The sequence below is a fragment of the Prinia subflava genome, chromosome 22 (assembly GCF_021018805.1).
Source record: "Prinia subflava isolate CZ2003 ecotype Zambia chromosome 22, Cam_Psub_1.2, whole genome shotgun sequence".
Lineage (NCBI taxonomy): Eukaryota > Metazoa > Chordata > Aves > Passeriformes > Cisticolidae > Prinia > Prinia subflava.
Genome location: NC_086268.1, coordinates 2311131 through 2328280, shown reverse-complemented (window position 1 = coordinate 2328280; position 17150 = coordinate 2311131). Strand labels below are relative to the sequence as shown.

Below are 17150 nucleotides of genomic sequence, written 5' to 3'. Positions count from 1 at the left end.
CAGGCGCCCCAGCGGCAGGAAAGAGGAGGGAAAGGGGCGAGGAAAGGTCACGGCGATCAGAGCGAGCCGAGCCCACAGCCCCGGCCCTTTACCTGCGTGCACGGACTCCAGGTTCACCATCCTGCCGGCGGGGGGAAATCCGCGGTGTGCCCAGCCTCCTGCCGTCAGCCCCAGGTTGCCAGGGGCTGCCAGTTTGCCCTCCCTCCTCTGCCACCCGCTGCCTCCCGAACCGGCCGTGGGTCCGCTGCCGAAGGGACCTAGAGCTCCATTGCCTGTTGCCATGCAGGGCCAGGTGAGCATGCGGTGCCACGCCTCGCCCCACCTCCGGCTCCCTCGGGTGCCCTGACACCCAGCAGCCTGGCGTCAGGCCCATGCAAACGCTGCCATTTGCATATTAGTAACTGGGGGATGGATGAGTCCCTGCAGCGCTGCCAGGCTGCGGGGTGGGGTGGGAAGGAGGGCACGAAGGGAGGGCGCTCAGCTCCGCCCGCCCTCGGCCGGCAGCACCTGCCCCGAAGCCCTCCTGCCCCGCTTTGGGCACCCCCGGCCGGGCAGCGCCCCCAGGGAAGGTGTTGGAGGGGGGGACAGCGCTTTTTGGTCACTCTGGTAACTCCTGGCTGCTCGTGTGGCACTGGGGCTGTGTCCTCCGGGTCTGGTGCTGAGGGAACCAGCACGGAAAAGAAAGGTGAAAGCACCAAAGAAACCTGGCTGGGCTGGAATTAAAGAGCAGCTTCAGGGCTGGCACATGGAGAGCCTGCTCTGCTGACATGTGCTCTGTCTCTGTCCCCTGAGAAGTGGCAGCCAGCCTCCTCCTCCTCATCCCTGCTGCTCCCAGCTGCAGCATTCACCAACTTCCCGGGAAGCCAGGCAAGAAAAATCCCCGAACTTTGGCTTCTTCTGCAGAAAGCAGCCAGAGGCCAGAGCCCACGTGCTGTGACAGGGACCGAGGCAGCTGCTCCCTGTCGCTGCCATGTGCCACCCCGGTGACCCCTGGGGACACCGGTGTGACAGGGCCGAGCTGGGCGCTGCCCCGAGCCCCGCTGAAAGCGTTAACGCTCAATTAGTAGCTGCCAGGTACGAGCTATCACACATTCATCTCTCGCTGGGTAATTCGCGTTCCAGGGCTCTCGGCTTTCCCACATGCCGCCCTCCCTCCCTGGAAAGACAGGTTTCTCCGAAGGGATGGGTGGGCGGGCAGGATCTCCAGCCTCACCCCCAGCCCGCTGCGGGGCCCGCGGCACGGCCAGAGAGGACACCCCGGCAGGCGGAGGAGCTCCACCAAACCCTACCAGGGAAAAAGCCGAGGGGAGCTGGGGGTTCCCGGTTATTCCCAGGGCAGGGGAGATTTCAGCCTCCAGGAAGCAGCGAGGTGGCACCGGCTCCTTGGCACGGGCAGCTCCCGCCGAGCTGCTGGCGGGGCTGGACTCCTGCCACCGAGCCCCAGCCCGTCCGGCCACTGAGCCCTGCGGCGTTCCTGGGCAGCTGCCGCCCTCTTTTCGAGTGTTTTTCTCTGGGTTTTCCCCATCCTGAAGGCTGACGTGATCGGGTGTCTTCACTGCGTCAAACAGGAATTTATTTGCTGGTGGCTCCCAGCCAGCTTGAAAGGCTGGCGACCACGGGAGCTCTCCTCTCCCGGCATCACAGCACCTTTTGTTCACCCAGCAGGAATTTCCCTTCTCTCTCTGCTCTTCCTGGCGCTTTTCCCGCACTCCAGAGCCCACCAGCAAGGCGGCATCTCCAGCCGGGCAGGAATCCCGGGCATCCTCTGGGCAGGGATGCTGTCCCGGCCACGGGCAGGGCACCAGTGCCCTCTCCTGGCCCCAGACACAGCTGGGAATGACTTTTTTTTTTTCTGGCTGTTGCTTTGTGCTCAATCAAACAGCGGGAAAATTTGAATATTTAGGTGGTTTTCTCCCCAGCTAGCAGCGGCAGCCAAGCCCATCCCCTTGGATACCCGGAGCTTTGGTGATGTGCAGGAGAGATCAAACCCTCCTGATGAAAAATGGGAATGGATCGCTGCATCACCAATTCTTTCTGCTGTGGAAATGAGATTATCGGGCAAGGCAGGATTGGTTTTACTCTGACCACTGCTAAAATCACTCCCAGGCACCACCAAACGGGCTGCTCCTTTTCTTTTTCCCCCTGTGGTCGTAACCTGCCCGCTCTCCTCACTGCAGGCACCGCGTTCTTCCCCTCCTGCTGCCGAGCTTCGCTGCCCTCTCGGAGGGAGATAAACTCTGCGGGTAGCACCTGATTTATGGGAGGCGGACTTGGGACGGGCTCAGACCGCAGGGAGACGCCACAAAAATCCCCAGGGGGTTCCGGGGGACCGGCTGGACCACGAGCATCCCTGTCCCGACATCCCGACATCCCGACGGGGCCGGGCACAGCCGCGCTCCGCCAGCACCCACTGCTGGAGGCCGGGGAACTGCAGCGGCTGCCGGGCGCTCCAGAGCCTCGGAATTCCAACCCCAAACCCACGGAGCCTCCTGGGACGTGTCCGCAGCTCTCAGAGCCCGTCCCAAAGCCAGTCCCAGACCCCCCGTGCGCTGCGGTCGCTGCAGTCCAAGCCCACCCCGCTGGCAGCCCGCCTGCCCCAGAGCTGAGTTTAACCCAAATAACCGGGAAAACCCACCCGGTGTCCCCCTGGAGCGGGAGCCGAGGCAGCAGGGAACAAATCCCTGCTCCCCCTTCCCCTGAACAGGGCGGGTTGTTGGAGGGCGAGGCGGAGAAAGGCTGGAAGCGCCCGCCCCATCCCCGCATTCCCCACACTAGAGGGAATCAGAGCTCCGCGTTTCTCCCTCCAGCAGCCACCGGCGGCTCTGGGCTGGCCCCAAAGCGCCGCCCTCAGCCGCTGGAGCTGCAGGGAATTCAGCAGGAATCTCCCCCAGAGAAGCCTCAGGGACCCCTGAGCGAGAGGAGCAGCCCCAGCCCCCGGACCTGCCTGTGCTGATGGATTTATCCAGCACAGATCGAACTCAAAAAGCTCCCACAGCTCCTTGGGATGAGCCAAACCTGCCTCCCCATGGAGGGTCTGAAAGGATGAGGTGTTTGAGGCTCAGCATCACGCTGCTGAGTCAAAAATTCCTGGATGTTCTCCCCCAATCCACGGCTCTTCACCAGGTGCAGGTGGTTCTGCACCTGGATCTTCAGCAGGTGCAGGTCTGAGATTTACCCACGAAGGAACAAATCTGAATTCACACACAGGGTTTCATGCACAGAGAAACTTTTAGGCCAAAGATGCTTTAAAAAAATTGTTTATTTTACCTTACAAATGATAAATAATTTTGTTTTTTAAAAAAAGTCATTTCAAGTGTGTTTTACTTCATGTTCCAATATTAAAATACCTTTCCCTTCTCCCCCCACCCCCTTAAGCGAGCGATACAAAAATAATTGTGACCAAATTCTTCTTCTTTTGCAAAAAATTCCTGTATTTGAGGCAAAAAGGCACATTGTGAAGGCACAGGGGCTCCTAGAGACCCCAAGAGCTTCTCTCCCCTCTGTGCTTGTCCTAATTTGAGTGGAAAGGACACAGAACCAAGCAGCACTTGCAGTGCTTTTTGTCTGATCCCTCCAGGAACATTCCAGGGCCAAGGACAACTTCAGTGTCACCCTTGTTCAGCATATGGGGGAAACCAAGGCACAGCAAAGCAGTACAGTTATTTAAGAGCTTCTTGTGAATGGCTGGCAGAGCAGGACACAAAACTGGACGTGGATGTAGAATCCTGCCTTCTTCAAAACCCACCTGGGACCCTCCTCTCCCCTTGCAACCACAGGGTTATCACGAGGCTCTAGAAGTTTCTTTCTCAGTGGAACAGCCACGAGACCAACACAAAAAGTTGGGCCTTCACTAGCTTAGCTAGGGATTAATTAAAGCCCTAATTACCAGCTCTTTAGTGGCACAAGATGCTGGGCTACATCCCCCCGGTGTCTCTTCCATCCTCAGGGGGATGTAACAGCCAGTCAGGCACTGGGAAAAGCTGCAGGCAGGCTCTTGCTTTGGGTGGGCTTCAAAGCATCCTTGTTCAGAGGGTGTGGTCCCAAACCCAGCTGTGTCACCAGGAGGTGGCCAAGGCAGCCAGGGGGGTTCTTCAGTGGCACAGACGTTTGGCAACGCAGCTCAGCAAGATCAGCTGGAGGCTGGGAATTGCCTCTTGGAGCTCCAGAGCAGGGCAGCACGGCCCTTTCCCCGTGCTTCACCCCAAAACCTGCATCTCCTGCTCCAGGGAGCCGCAGCATCACACCCAGCCAGCCGAGCCTGGTGGTGACAGCACAGGGCAGCATCAGGCGGGGAGGGAGGCACGGGAAAGGCACACCCAGAGCACTGAGAACAGCATCCCTCCCTCGGGGCAGCCGGCTCCTCGCCGGGGGGAAGGCCGGCCCGCCTCTAGGTCTCCTCATCCCAGAGGCAGAGCTGCTTCTGAGGCACGTAGTAGTCGAAGGTGTATCCCTTCTGGCAGCTGCGGATGCCGCACTTGTAGGAGGACAGCCTGCCCGCGGCGTCGCGGCTGCGGCAGTACTTGAGCATGCACGGGTACCACTCGATGCTCAGAGAGTAACTGCACAGGCACGGCCGCCAGCGGCCCGGGCAGCGCCGGCAGCGCGGCAGCCCCGGCAGCTCCGAGCCCGGCGGCAGCGCCTCGAACATGGAGCCGTCCACGCCTGGGGAGCAAGCACAGACAGAGCTCAGGAGGGAGGGGAGAGGCACCAAAACCATCCTCACACGGCCCCCAGGCTCAGGACGGGGCTGTTTCTAGGGGCTGTTGGGATTTAAATTTGAACAGGGAACACAGAAGAAATAAAAGAGCCCAAGGAAACAAAGGTCCAGTAGGTCCGAGCTCTGCAGTAGCACCTTGAACGTGGAGCTGCCCATCCCTACCAGAGCAAGCACAGACAGCGCTCAGGAGGGAGGGGAGAGCCACCAAAGCCATCCCCACACAGCCCCCAGGCTGAGGACGGGGCTGTTTCTAGGGGCTGTTGGAGTTTAAATCTCAAGGGGACCACAGGAGAAATAAAAGACCCCAAGAAAAGAAAGGTCCAGTAGGTCCAAGCTCTGCGGCAGCGCCTCGAACATGGAGCCATCCACGCCTGCAGAGCAAGCACAGACAGAGCTCAGGAGGGAGGGGAACTGAAGGGCAGAGGCACCAAAGGAGGAGAGAGCTACCAAAGCCATCCTCACACAGCCCCCAGGCTGAGGAGAGGGCTGTTGGGATTTAAATCTCAGGGGGACCACAGGAGAAATAAAAGACCCCAAGGAAAGAAAGAGCTGGCAGGTCCGAGCACCTTGAACATGGAGCCATCCACCCCTGCGGGAGCAAACACAGACAGAGCTCAGGGGAGAGGGGAGAGGCACCAAAGCCATCCCTGCACGGCCCCCAGGCTGAGGACGGGGCTGTTGAGATTTAAATCTGAATGGGAAACACAGGAGAAATAAAAGACCCCAAGGAAAGCAAGGTCTGGCAGGTCCAAGTCCAGCGGCAGCGCCTCAAACATGGAGCCGTCCACGCCTGGGGAGCAAGCACAGACAGAGCTCAGGAGGGAGGGGAACTGAAGGGCAGAGGCACCAAAGCCATCCCCACATGGCCCCCAGGCTGAGGAAGGGGTAGTTGGGATTTAAATCTCAGTGGGAAACACAGGAGAAATAAAAGACCCCAAGGAAAGAAAGGTCTGGCAGCTCCGAGCACCTTGAACGTGGAGCTGCCCATCCCTGTGGGAGCAAACACAGACAGCGCTCAGGAGGGAGGGGAGAGCCACCAAAGCCATCCTCACACGGCCCCCAGGCTGAGGAGGGGGCTGTTGAGATTTAAATCTAAATGGGAAACACAGGAGAAGTAAAAGACCCCGAGGAAAGCAAGGTCCGGCAGCTCTGAGCACCTGGAACATGGAGCCGTCCACCCCTGTGGGAGCAAGCACAGACAGTGCTCAAGAGGGAGGGGAGAGCCACCAAAGCCATCCTCACACGGCCCCCAGGCTGAGGACGGGGCTGTTTCTAGGGGCTGTTGGGATTTAAATCTCAATAGGAAACACAGGGGAAATAAAAGACCCCAAGGAAAGAAAGGTCCAGTAGGTCCGAGCTCTGCAGCAGCACCTGGAATGTGGAGCTGCCCACTCCTGTGGGAGCAAGGACAGACAGAGCTCAGGGTGGAGAGGAGAGCCACCAAAGCCATGCCCACACAGCCCCCAGGCTGAGGAGGAGGTTGGACAGAGCATTTCTAGGGGCTGTTGGAACTTAAATCTGAATGGGAGTCACGGGAGAGCAAAGGACCCCAAGGAAAGGAAGGTCTGGCAGGCCTGAGCTCCATGACAGCACTTCGGACAGACACCCCTCAGGGAGCTGCCATGGGATAAAGCCAAAGGAGACAGCCACCAAAAGCAGCTGTGGTGCATCTGCACAGTCCTCAGGTCAGGAGGAGGTTGGACAGAGCATCTCCAGGGACTTAAATCTGAATAGGAACCACAGGAGAACAGAAGACCCTGGGGTCAGCAAGCCAAAAGACCGCAGACCAACATCTTTCCTCCGGGTGGTGGAGCAGGTGGAAGGTTACTTTTAAAATCCCAAATTAGCTTCACTCGGGGAGCGCCAGCAGGAGGAGTGAGATCTGCTAACACTCGGGCTGCTGCAGGGTGACACACGTGCCCCAGAGCCAAAACAATCCGTGCTGATGCCCAGAAAGCTGGCAGGAGCCACCAGGGCGCCGTGCCAGCCCCCTGACAGGAACAGCTCCTCGGGAACTCACCTTTCTCCAGCCAGAACTTGACATCCTCCTCGCGGGTGTAGATGGCCTCCCTGGCCTCGGCGCACACGTTGTGGATGTGGGAGCTCAGCTGCGCTGCCTTGCTGAAGTTCACAGCCACGTCCATGCTGAGGTGCTCCAAGCCCCGCACCTCCTCTGCCTGCCTCACTGTCCGGGGGTTTTTCTGCAGGGGGAAGCAGCAGAGCTTCAGCCCTGGGTGCAGCTCACTCACAGTATCACCAGGTTGGAAGAGACCTTCAGGATCATCGAGTCCAACCCAACCTAACCTCAACTAAACCATGGCACCAGTGCCACATCCAATCTTTGTTTAAACACATCCAGGGATGCTGACTCCACCACCTCCCCAGGTAGACAATTCCAGTACTTTATCGCTCATTCCGTGAAAAACTTTTTCCTGATATCCAACCTGTATTTCCCTTGTGTGGTGCCAGCACTGAGTGTGAGAACACCTGCACCCTGCCTGGGTGAGAGGAGCTTCAAAATAACCTGCAGATCCTGAAACCACCAAGTTTTACCACTGCCTATGGTGGCTTCTCTGTGTTTTGTCTCAATAAATGGTCCCAGATCAGCACTGGCTTCACTGAGGCAGGGATTTTCACAGCCACTCACCCACCCCTGACACAAACGAGGCTCAATTCAATCACAAAAGTGCTTTACTAGACCAGCATCAACCCCGCTGACAAACTCAGCAGAAAACCAAACCCCTGAGGCAGGAGGGGTGCTCAGAGGAGGGTGGAGGAGCTGAGTGGCCTGGGAAGGGCAGGCAGGCAGGAGAGCTGTGGGAATCCCAGGCTGGAGGGAGCTGGAGCCGTACCTGCCGCAGCTTCGCCATGGACTCGCTGGGGATGATCTCGTTGCGGTGCAGCCGGGTCACAAAGCACAGGGCCTGGAACTGGCTCTGGCCCCTCTCCAGCTCCCCGAGGATTAAGGCACGGAAAATCTTCACTTCCTGACAGAGAGAGGAGTAACAAGAGTGAGAGGTGCGAATCTTTGGCGTCAGCGAGGTGAACTGAGAGGTCGGGGTCAAAGAGAAAGGCTCCAGCCCAAAAACAAAGGCAAAGGTCTCATGCCCTGAGCACAGGGGTGTGCCCGCAGCTCCAGTCCCACCCCAAAGCCTGCAGCAGAACCCCTGGTGTCTGCAGAGAAGGAAGGGTTCTCACAATCCCACTGCGGCATCACATCCCACATCCATCAGCTGAGGGTTCCTGTGCCTTCCCAAGGAGGGAAGCAAAGCTCCAAGGAGCTTTTGGGTTGGTTTTGTTGTGCAAATATCACAGAGCCATTATCTTCATGCCTTACTGAGAAAACAGCCCCAAATTTCCTCTGCTGCCTCCCCTCACTTGCTTCTTGACATCCTGGAGAAAAAGTTACTCATCCCTGAATGCGTGGAACAGAAGTGAAAATGAAATTGTTAAAGGCAGAAGGAGCCATTATGAGCAGCTGCAGCTGACTTCCTTTTCTGCCCAGGTCACTGATTTTGTCATTTTATATGACATGGATTGCAGTCCTTTCCAGAACCCGCTTGGAAATCCTTCATGTGGAGCCACAGAACTCCTGGGTGAACAGCAGAGCCTCCCTGTGTCCTGCTCTGGCACCAAACCCTGAATTCTCTGCAGGGATCAATCCCTGCCTCTGGCTTCAGGGGCATCGGTGCCCCCTGTGGGAGTGTGGCAGCCCTTGGTGCCAGCCCATCCCTCCCCGACTGGGACTGGCAGAGCAATCCCTGCCTTTGGCACCTCCTGCAGCAGAACCCCTGCACAGGAGCTGGGCAGATCCTGGGGAGCAGAGCTGCTCAAACCCCTCTGCTCCCTGCCCTGGCTCCCCCAGCTCCCTCTGCCCCAGAACGGAGCATTTCTCTTTCCCAGCTGAGCTGTCCTGCTCACAGAGCCCACTGTTTATTTCCTGACCTCTCTTCCATGCCCACAAGAGCACGGGGAATGCCATCCAGTGCACATCTGGACAGCTGCAAGGACAGCATTCCCACCCCCAGGATGGGAGAAATCATCTTCTGGTGCAATTGTTGACTGCAAAACAAAGAGCAGCGCATGGAGGAGGCTGGAGAAGCAAGAGATACCAAAAATCCTTGTGAAATTGCTGTGGAATCATTACTTTTTTCCAAGAGATTTAACGGGGAGATGTCCCACTGAGGCACTGGCACCACTGGAAGGACCCACATTCCCCACCCACATCTGGCCCAGCTGCCCTCCAGCTTCCAGCTGGGAGCTCCCACAGCATGCAGGACCCATGGATGAGCGGGCTAAAGCCAGGAGCTGACTCTGGCATATTCCTCAGCTGTGGATTTAATTCTAATTCCCTTTGAACAGTCTGGGAAAAGCAGGCAGGGACAGCCACGTTTTGCATTCAGGCCGAAAACCTCCACAGGCAGGGGGAGATTAAAAACAGTGCAGCACTTCCCAGGTTGGAGGCAATTTCTGTAAAATGAGAACGTGCTGAGCAGCTGATTAATCCTCCTGATCCATCTATTTAAGAATTAGCCTTCAGCCAGCCAGCTCCTTCCTCCTCAGGGCTGATGCAGACGAGGAATTCACGACTCCAACTCCGGCTGCCAGGGATTTCCAGAGCATTTGTTGACACCAAGGGAGATGCACTGGGACAGGCAGCAATGGGCTGGGTTGCCAGAACTCAAACAGCTTTTAAAAAAAGCTGTTTTCTCAAGGATCTGGATCCTGGAGTTGTTCTGAGGGGAGAAATCCCACCTTTACCTGGCTCCCAGCAAAGCCAAGTGGATTTTGCAGTGACCACTCTGTCCTGAGCTAAACCAGCCTCTTCTTTTCCCTGCTCTGTCCCAAATCCTTGCCTGGCTTTGACCCAGCTCTCCAGGTGGAGCAGGAACCAAACCACGCTGCTTAAAAAAAGATTGCACAGGGAAAGAGCCACCAAATCTTTCGCAGGGCACCTTCCCCTGCCCCTCACCTCTTTCCCGGCAGGAAAAGCAGTGAACCAGCGCCAAGGTGGGGACCCAGCCAAGGCAGCAAACAGCACCAGGAGCTCTGGGTTCCTGCAGAATTTCCTGGATTCCTGCAGAATTTCCCAGCAGGGAACAAGCCCCAGCAGGGCAGAGCACGGATGGACTCGGGGCGTGGGGAATCCTGGGCGCTGCGTGGGTGCAGTGACAGCTGGGGGTTGGCTTTGGGTGACAAACACTGCAGGGGACAGCCAGCCCTGCAGCAAGGCCACGGCAGCTCCTCAAGGCAGCACGGAAAGCAGCACTCCCAGCTCCCAAAATCCCCGGGCTGCCTGTCCCTACCCAAGGCACTTCCAAGCAGGAGCAGGGAAATCATCCAGCTCCTCTCCTCCTCAGCCAGGGGCTGTCCCCTGGGTTAGAATGGTGGGCTCCAGCTTCCATTTCCCAGGTCTATCAGTCTTTGACAGTGATGTTCAGTTTCCCTTTTTCAGGAATCCTAAATCAGCGAGCTGAAGTATTTTTTCTGTATCCAGGATGTTTTTCTACCAGTCTGTGAGAAAGCCTTTTTACATTCTAAAGCTACAGTTTAAAATTCTTTAATACAAAACAAGCTTCTAAAGTTATTCTTATTACCTATTACAAATCTCAAGAATAGCTTGAGATTTATAATAGGTAACTGCAAAAAAAACCTTCTTCCGTGCTTTCCTCGGTTGTTTATTAGAACTCATCTTTATAACTGTCCCATGGCCGTGTTCTACAATTACAATTACACAGATTCCTTTTATTTCCCTGACACGAAACAAAACTTTGCATTTCACATCTGGGGGGTGAGAGCAGCTCAGCCCCCCCTGCCTGGGGTTTATTCCAGCAGGGATTTACGAGCCTGTGTGGTCCAGCCCAGCAAGGATCCCACGTGGAGTGGAGCAAACCAGTTCCCAGGGAAATAAATCACTTCAGTGCCTCCCTCCCCGCAGCCCATTCAGCTCTGCTGCCAAATTTCTCTCCCCTGAGGGCATCAGTGCTGCTGTGGGGACCCAGTTTTGCCTTTGCAGTGGCAAAATTCCCCTTTTGGCGAAGGGGAATGTGCTGCAGGGGACATGGGGTGACAGCAGCGCTGTCAGCAGCCCGTGCCCCAGGGAAGCAGCACAATTCCCTGAGTGTGCACAGCTCAGGAACTCGGTGCTGCATCCACACCAGGGTCCAGCCAGCTGAGCCACCCTGAGAGCGTGGGGATTATGGTTTTTAACCCCTCTGCCTCTGGAAATGGCTGGAAGGGAGAGTTTGGGTGTGTTGCTTCATATCCAGGTATCTGTAGAGGCAAATCAAGGATGTGCTGGGAGAGGGGGAATAAAAAGCACATTTTCTGAGCAAGAAATAGGATTCTACGGAGTAATGAACACCAGGTTATTTTAATGAACCCTCTCAAGACTCCTGAACGTCCCTCATTTCCTGCTTTTGGTATCTGTTCAGAGAAGAATCTCCTTTCCAAATCACCCAGATAAAATCTGTGGTCAGATGTTTTCCAGTGTCACCTGGTGATTTGTCACCTAACACGTGGCCCCCCCTGGCACGAGGAAATTCTGCCACCGCCACTTCGACACACCACAACAGCTTTATCAACACTGGAAGGACTGGCAGTGCAAGGGTTAAAACACTACCCAGGCTTCCTCCGTTGTTTTTCCAACCCCAACTTTTCCAGCAATCAAAGGGGAGGAGAAACTTCTCTGTATCTTTGTGCTGACCTTGAAATAAACCCACCCACTTTGTTCTCAGGCCGTGTTTAACAACTGGCAACATCACTCCATTCCAATCAGACACCACATTCAGGGCTCCTGAGCCCCCTCATTATTTCATTTTTTTTTTAAATACATTTTATGCCTGACCACAGAAAAATGAGCGTTTTCAGTCCCTTCTTTTGAACTGCAGGAAAAGAAAGGGTCACCCCTGCTCTGCCCAGAAAACATCGAGTCCCAGTTTGAACTGGCACTGACCAGTTTGTGCTGCACCACGGAGAAAATAAAGAAAATAACCTGGTGTGCTGTGAGGATACAGCTCCCCCAGGTTCCAGCCCTGGAGGGCAGGCAGGGATGGAAGAAAACCCCAGGGAAGGATGAAAATCCCAGGGAAGGATGAAAATCCCAGGGAAGGATGAAAACCCCAGGGAAGGATGAAAATCCCAGGGAAGGATGAAAATCCCAGCCCCGTAGAAGCCCCAGGCACTGCTCAAGTCCCTACCAAGTGTCAGAGCAAAGCAAGGAACAATGATCTCATTTAGCTCCTTTCTTCTCCAGCCCCTGGGTCTGGCAACCACAAATTGCCAGCAGAGGAGAAAAAAAATAATAAAAAAATAGCAAATAAACCTCTGATTTTGGACGAACCCCCTGCAGTTTGAGCCAGAGGAGTGGAAAAACCATTTGTGGAAAAACCCCAGCAATCCTGGCCACATCATCAGGCTCAGGGGCAGTGGCTCAACAACCCCAGCTGCTTTTGGGAACACGCAGAGCCCCACGAGCTCCAGTGCAGGGAGCAGTTGTGCAATTCCAGGGCAGAACAGGGAACTGCAGCTGGAGCAGGGCAGAGGGGGAAGCCCGGCCACGCTGCTGCCTGCTCACACATTACTCACCTCACCACAAAGCCAGCTCCCTGCTCCCTTGATGCTTCCCTGGCTTTTCCCAGCTATTTTTCCAGCAAATCCATGGAGCAGAGAGGGTCAGGCCCCAGCTGTCCTAAAACTGAGGGTCAGGAATGCACTGCTGCAAGTTGGATGCTTGCAAAGCCCTCTGGGGACCATCAATTCCAGCAGGAGCTCAGGGTTTAACCCATGGACTCCAAACACCTCCAGAGAGCCCCAGCCCAGAAGAAACTCAGCTCTAATAAGGATGGGAGGGAGAGAAGGCGTAACACACACTCAGTCGGGTTTGTGGGTGAGCTCTGAGCTCTCAGGAAGAGCTGGAGCAAGTGAAAAACGCTGAAAAAATCAGCAGATCAACACAGGTCACATCCCAGACATTCCCTGCCTAGAGGATCTGCAGTTAGTTTGGATTTCTCTCTCCTGGGAATGTGTAAGTTTGCAACCCACAGGCTTCAGTGCCCTTCCTAACTTCCCTGCTGTGCCATGGCTTGCAATTATTCACTATTTTCTTTAATAGGAGTCACAGGGCTGCTTCCCTGCACGCATGATGGAGTGTTTGAAACATGCCACCACTTCCAAAATCACCACGGCTTCTGCTGGCACCTCAGAGAGGAAAAGGGACATCTGAGGGGCTTGCAGGGAGACTGAGACTGAAAGGGGAAGAGGCAGCCCCTGGTCTGGAAACCACAAACTGCCAGCAGAGGAAAAATAATAGCAATAATAATTTAATAAAATAAACTCCTGACTTTGGTGAAACCCAGTTTAGGTCAGAGGAGTGGAAAAATCATTTGAACAATCCCTGGCGAAAAGGCTGCAAGGTTCACAGCAGGCTGGGAGGACACAGCACCTTCCTCTCTCGTGGGTCTGGGCTCCTCCTGCTGCAAAGCAAAGTCCACCTGGGCAAACAGCCGGCATGGGGGGTGGGAATGAGATAACACAGGGAGGGTGGGAATGAGATAACACAGCCCTGCCACCCCGGGCAGGCTGCTCTTCCCTGGGCACGGGCGAGCTGTGCCCAGCCCCTCTGCCAGCTGCCAGGCAAACACAGCACACACAGCCCCCAAAACAGCAGGAACCCACCTCGGGAATGGACTGCACCCCATGGCATCACGGAGAGAGACATCACCCCCAGAGCAGAGCAGGAACCCCAGATCTCCCCAGCCCGGCCTCTCCTGCCCTGACCCCGCTCCGAGCCCGGCTGTGCCGAGCCTGCCACGCCAAGCTGTGAGGAGCTGTGCCAAACCGTGCTGCTCACAGCTCAGGCAGGAGCAGCAGAGCTGGGACACTGCTGCCGTCCCCACTGGGGTCTGTCACCAGCTGTCCCCAGCGTGGGGACAGCCCCGGGCACAGCTGTGACACCGCTGGGGACAGCGAGCCTGGTTAAGTGTCCTGGAGCTGGGCGGGAGAGCTCAAACAAAGCCCCCGACGCTGCGAGAGGATGGATGGAGTTTTCCCTGCGCATTCCGAGGGCCCTTCCACGCCTCTGGAACAGCTCTGGCTCCTGGACCCCCAGTCAGGATTCTCCAGCTTCCGAGCTGGGATGGGCTGGGATCCGGAGGGAGGACGGGAAGGATCGCCATGCCCGGGGCTCATCCCACAGAAAGCGCCCACGGAGCTCACAAAAAGCCCTGACCAGACCCTCCGCGAAGGGCCAGCGCTCCCACCCCGCAGCCTTTACCCCCCTCCAGCCCCGCCGGGAAGCACCGCGGGAGCCGGGGATGCGCGCCCAGCTCCGTCCTTATCCAAACCCCCCGGGAACCCTCTCTCCCAGCTCCGTCCTTACCCGAACCCACCGGGGATGCTCTCCCAGTTCCGTCCTTATCCAAACCCCCCGGGAACCCTCTCTCTCAGTTCCGTCCTTATCCGAACCCACCGGGGATGCGCTCCCAGCTCCGTCCTTATCCGAACCCCCCGGGGATGCGCTCCCCGATCCGTTCTTATCCGAAACCCGGGGATGCTCTCCCCGCTCCGTACCGATCTGAACTCCCCGCCGATGCTCTCCTCTGCCCCGTACCTGCCCGATCCCCCCGGGGATGCTCTCCCAGCTCGGTCCCTGCCCGATCCCCCCGGGGACGCTCTCCCAGCTCGGTCCCTGCCCGATCCCCCCGGGGATGCCCTCCCTCGCCCCGTACCTGTCTGAAATCCGCCGTGAGCGTGACGAGCGCGCCGTCGGCCGCCCGTAGCTCCAGGCTGACGCAGTCGGCGCCGCTGTCGGCCTGCAGGCTCTCCTCCGTCACCTGCCCGCCGGGCAGCCGCACCCGCACCCGCAGCTCTGCCCGCGCCGCGGGGCCGGGCAGCGGGGCCAGCGCCAGCCACAGCAGCGCGGGCAGCGCCGGCAGCCGCGGCCGCGGGCCGCGCATCCCCCCGGCCCCGGGCTCAGGGCAGGGCGCGCACGGGGCGGGGGGCGCTGGCGGGGAAGGCGGCCCCGCCGCCCCGCGGGGGTGGCTCGCTCGCCCGGCTCATTCAGCGCCCGCTGCTTCCCTCCCTCCCCGCGCGGCTCTGCCCGCGCCCCCCGCCCGTCACTTCCCCCCTGGACCCGGGACGGCCCCGCCGAGCAGCGCCCGCCCCGTCGTTAAAGGAACAGCGCCGGGCCGGGCAGGGGAGCGGCGAGCGGCGGGCGAGACCTGGGTGTGTGCAGGGATCCATCCTCCACAGCCCCAGCCCCATGGATCCATCCTGCAGAGCCAGGGTGTGTGCAGGGATCCATCCTCCACAGTTCCAACCCCATGGATCCCTCCAGAGCCCTGGGGTGTGTGCAGGGATCCATCCTGCAGAGCCTCAACCCCGTGGATCCATCCTTCAGAGCCAGGGTGTGTGCAGGGATCCATCATCCAGAGCCCCAGCCCCATGGATCCATCCTCCAGAGCCCTGGGGGTGTGCAGGGATCCATCCTCCAGAGCCCTGGGGGTGTCCAGGGATCCATCCTGCAGAGCCCTGGGTGTGTGCAGGGATCCATCCTCCAGAGCCCTGGGGGTGTCCACGGATCCATCCTCCAGAGACAGGGTGTGTGCAGGGATCCATCCTCCAGAGCCCAAATCCCACAGATCCATCCTCCGTGGCCCTGGGTGTGTGCAGGGATCCATCCTCCAGAGCCAAGGTGTGTGCAGGGATCCATCCTGCAGAGCTCTGGGTGTGTGCAGGGATCCATCCTGCAGAGCTCTGGGTGTGTGCAGGGATCCATCCTGCAGAGCTCTGGGTGTGTGCAGGGATCCATCCTCTACAGCCCCAGCCCCACAGATCCATCCTCCAGAGCCCCAGCCCTGCACATCCATCATCCACAATCCCCCAAAGTGCAGCTCCACCACCCAGAACCCCACCCCACACACGGATCCATCATTTGAGTCCCAGCCTGGACAGAGGTCCTGCTCCTGCCCGCTCCTCAGCATTCCCACGTTCCCGCTGTGTTTTTGCCCCAGCTGGCTGCAAAGTGCAGCTGGAAGGGAGAAGGGAGGGCAGCGTTCAGGCAAAGCCCAGCTCAGATCATGGAATCATGGAGTGGTTTGGGTCGGGAGGGGCCTTAAAGATCACCTAAAGTTCCACCCCCATCTCAGGGACACCTTCCACCAGCCCAGGATGCTCAGAGCTCCATCCAAGCCAGCCTTGAACACCTCCAGGGACGGGGCAGCCACAATAAAATACACTCAAAGAATTTTCTGAGCATGTTCTTGCAGTGAATCAAACGATATTGGTGTGATTCCTCAGGCTCACAGTGCCACAGGCCTGGTGTGAGCCACGCTGGAGGCATCCCTGCCCCTGAGGATGGACCTGGGACCCCTCCAAGGTGTCCCTCCCAGAAATGAGGGACTGGGCCGGTTCAGAGCTCGCTCTCCAAACGCCCCCGATGCGCCCTTCACCTTCCCTGTGATCATTTCCAGATGGGCAGATGCTGCTGAAGGGCCCCTTTGATTTCCAGAGGTCTCTCTGCAAACACAAAGGTCACTGTGGCAGCAGGGTCGGGGTCTCGGAGAAGAAGCACAGAAATAAATGGAAAAAAGCGTTTAAAACCCGGCTCCAGGCAGGGAGATCACCCCTGTCCCAACAGCGCTTTTTGTGTGACCTCACACAAGCTTTAACCCTAAATTTTCACAGCTCGCCTCAAGCAAAATTGGCTCCTTGAAAGGTTTTTCAGGACAATAGCAGTGCTAAAAATAAGAAAAGGGAAAGTTAAGAGGTGCAAACGGGGGAGGGAAGCAATGGCACAAAAAGAGAGGGAGGGCCCACAAGGTAGGAAGGCACAGAAAGATCCTCAGGACAAAAGCTGCAAAAGGAGAAGGCCCCACTCACACAGAGAATTTATTCAGAGGAGATTATGCTAAAAACCTGGAGGATCCCAGCAGGGGCTGCAGGGAAGAGCGCCACGAGGTCAAACAAGCCTCAGAGGTTTTCCAGTCCCAAGCGTTCTTCTCATCCCAAATCCCAAATCTTCTCATCCCAAATCCCAAATCTTCTCATCCCAAATCTTCTCATCCCACATCCCTCTGGCACTGGGGCTAACTCAGGTTTTACCTCAGCCCTGGATCCTGGGCTGTGACAGATGATTTTTATTATAAATACATAATTTATTACTGGCTGTTCACAAATACTACAATAAATGCTGGATGTAGGATGTTGGAATTACTTTGCCATATAAATATAGCTTTTATTTCTGCTATTAACAAAACTTAAAAATAGTAATAGGATGGCTAATATACAGTTATGCTTGTAATTGAACTGTCTACTTAATTAAGATGACATCCAGTAAACATTTAATAAAAACCTTGCTAACTAACATGTTATCAGCATCTGCCATCTATAAAAATATAAAGCAAAGACCAAACTAAAAGTGATAATGAAAGAA

At 56.9% G+C, this 17150-nt stretch overlaps 2 protein-coding genes across 3 annotated transcripts in view; both read right to left on the bottom strand.

Moving 5' to 3' along the window:
* The window catches only part of POU2F3 (POU class 2 homeobox 3), a 45950-nt gene extending 45577 nt beyond the window's left edge, over window positions 1–373 (bottom strand). The window contains 2 exon segments of the mRNA XM_063417992.1: window positions 93–301; window positions 303–373. Of these exon segments, the coding sequence (XP_063274062.1) occupies window positions 93–301; window positions 303–373 (280 nt within the window).
* Window positions 374–3404: 3031 nt separating this feature from the next.
* OAF (out at first homolog) lies at window positions 3405–14821 on the bottom strand. 2 transcript variants are annotated; one of them, XM_063417751.1, is made up of 4 exons: window positions 14446–14816; window positions 7570–7704; window positions 6738–6918; window positions 3405–4662 (listed from the first exon to the last, which is right to left on the bottom strand). In XM_063417751.1, exons 1-4 carry the CDS (start codon window positions 14671–14673, stop codon window positions 4388–4390), a joined length of 819 nt encoding a protein of 272 aa, XP_063273821.1. In that variant the 5' UTR covers window positions 14674–14816; the 3' UTR covers window positions 3405–4387. The 2 variants fall into 2 exon arrangements, with proteins under 2 accessions (XP_063273821.1, XP_063273822.1); XM_063417752.1 differs by lacking the exon at window positions 3405–4662 and adding an exon at window positions 5073–5507 and having other exon boundaries at window positions 14446–14821.
* Between the last annotated feature and the right edge of the window lie 2329 nt (window positions 14822–17150).

Coding starts and splice junctions, on each gene's coding strand:
- OAF (XM_063417751.1), bottom strand. CDS start 14,673: ATGCGCGGCCCGCGGCCGCGGCTGCCGGCGCTGCCCGCGCTGCTGTGG. Junction 7,705..14,445: donor TCACGGCGGATTTCAGACAG/GTACGGGGCGAG, acceptor TCTCTCTGTCAG/GAAGTGAAGATTTTCCGTGC. Junction 6,919..7,569: donor CCATGGCGAAGCTGCGGCAG/GTACGGCTCCAG, acceptor TTCCCCCTGCAG/AAAAACCCCCGGACAGTGAG.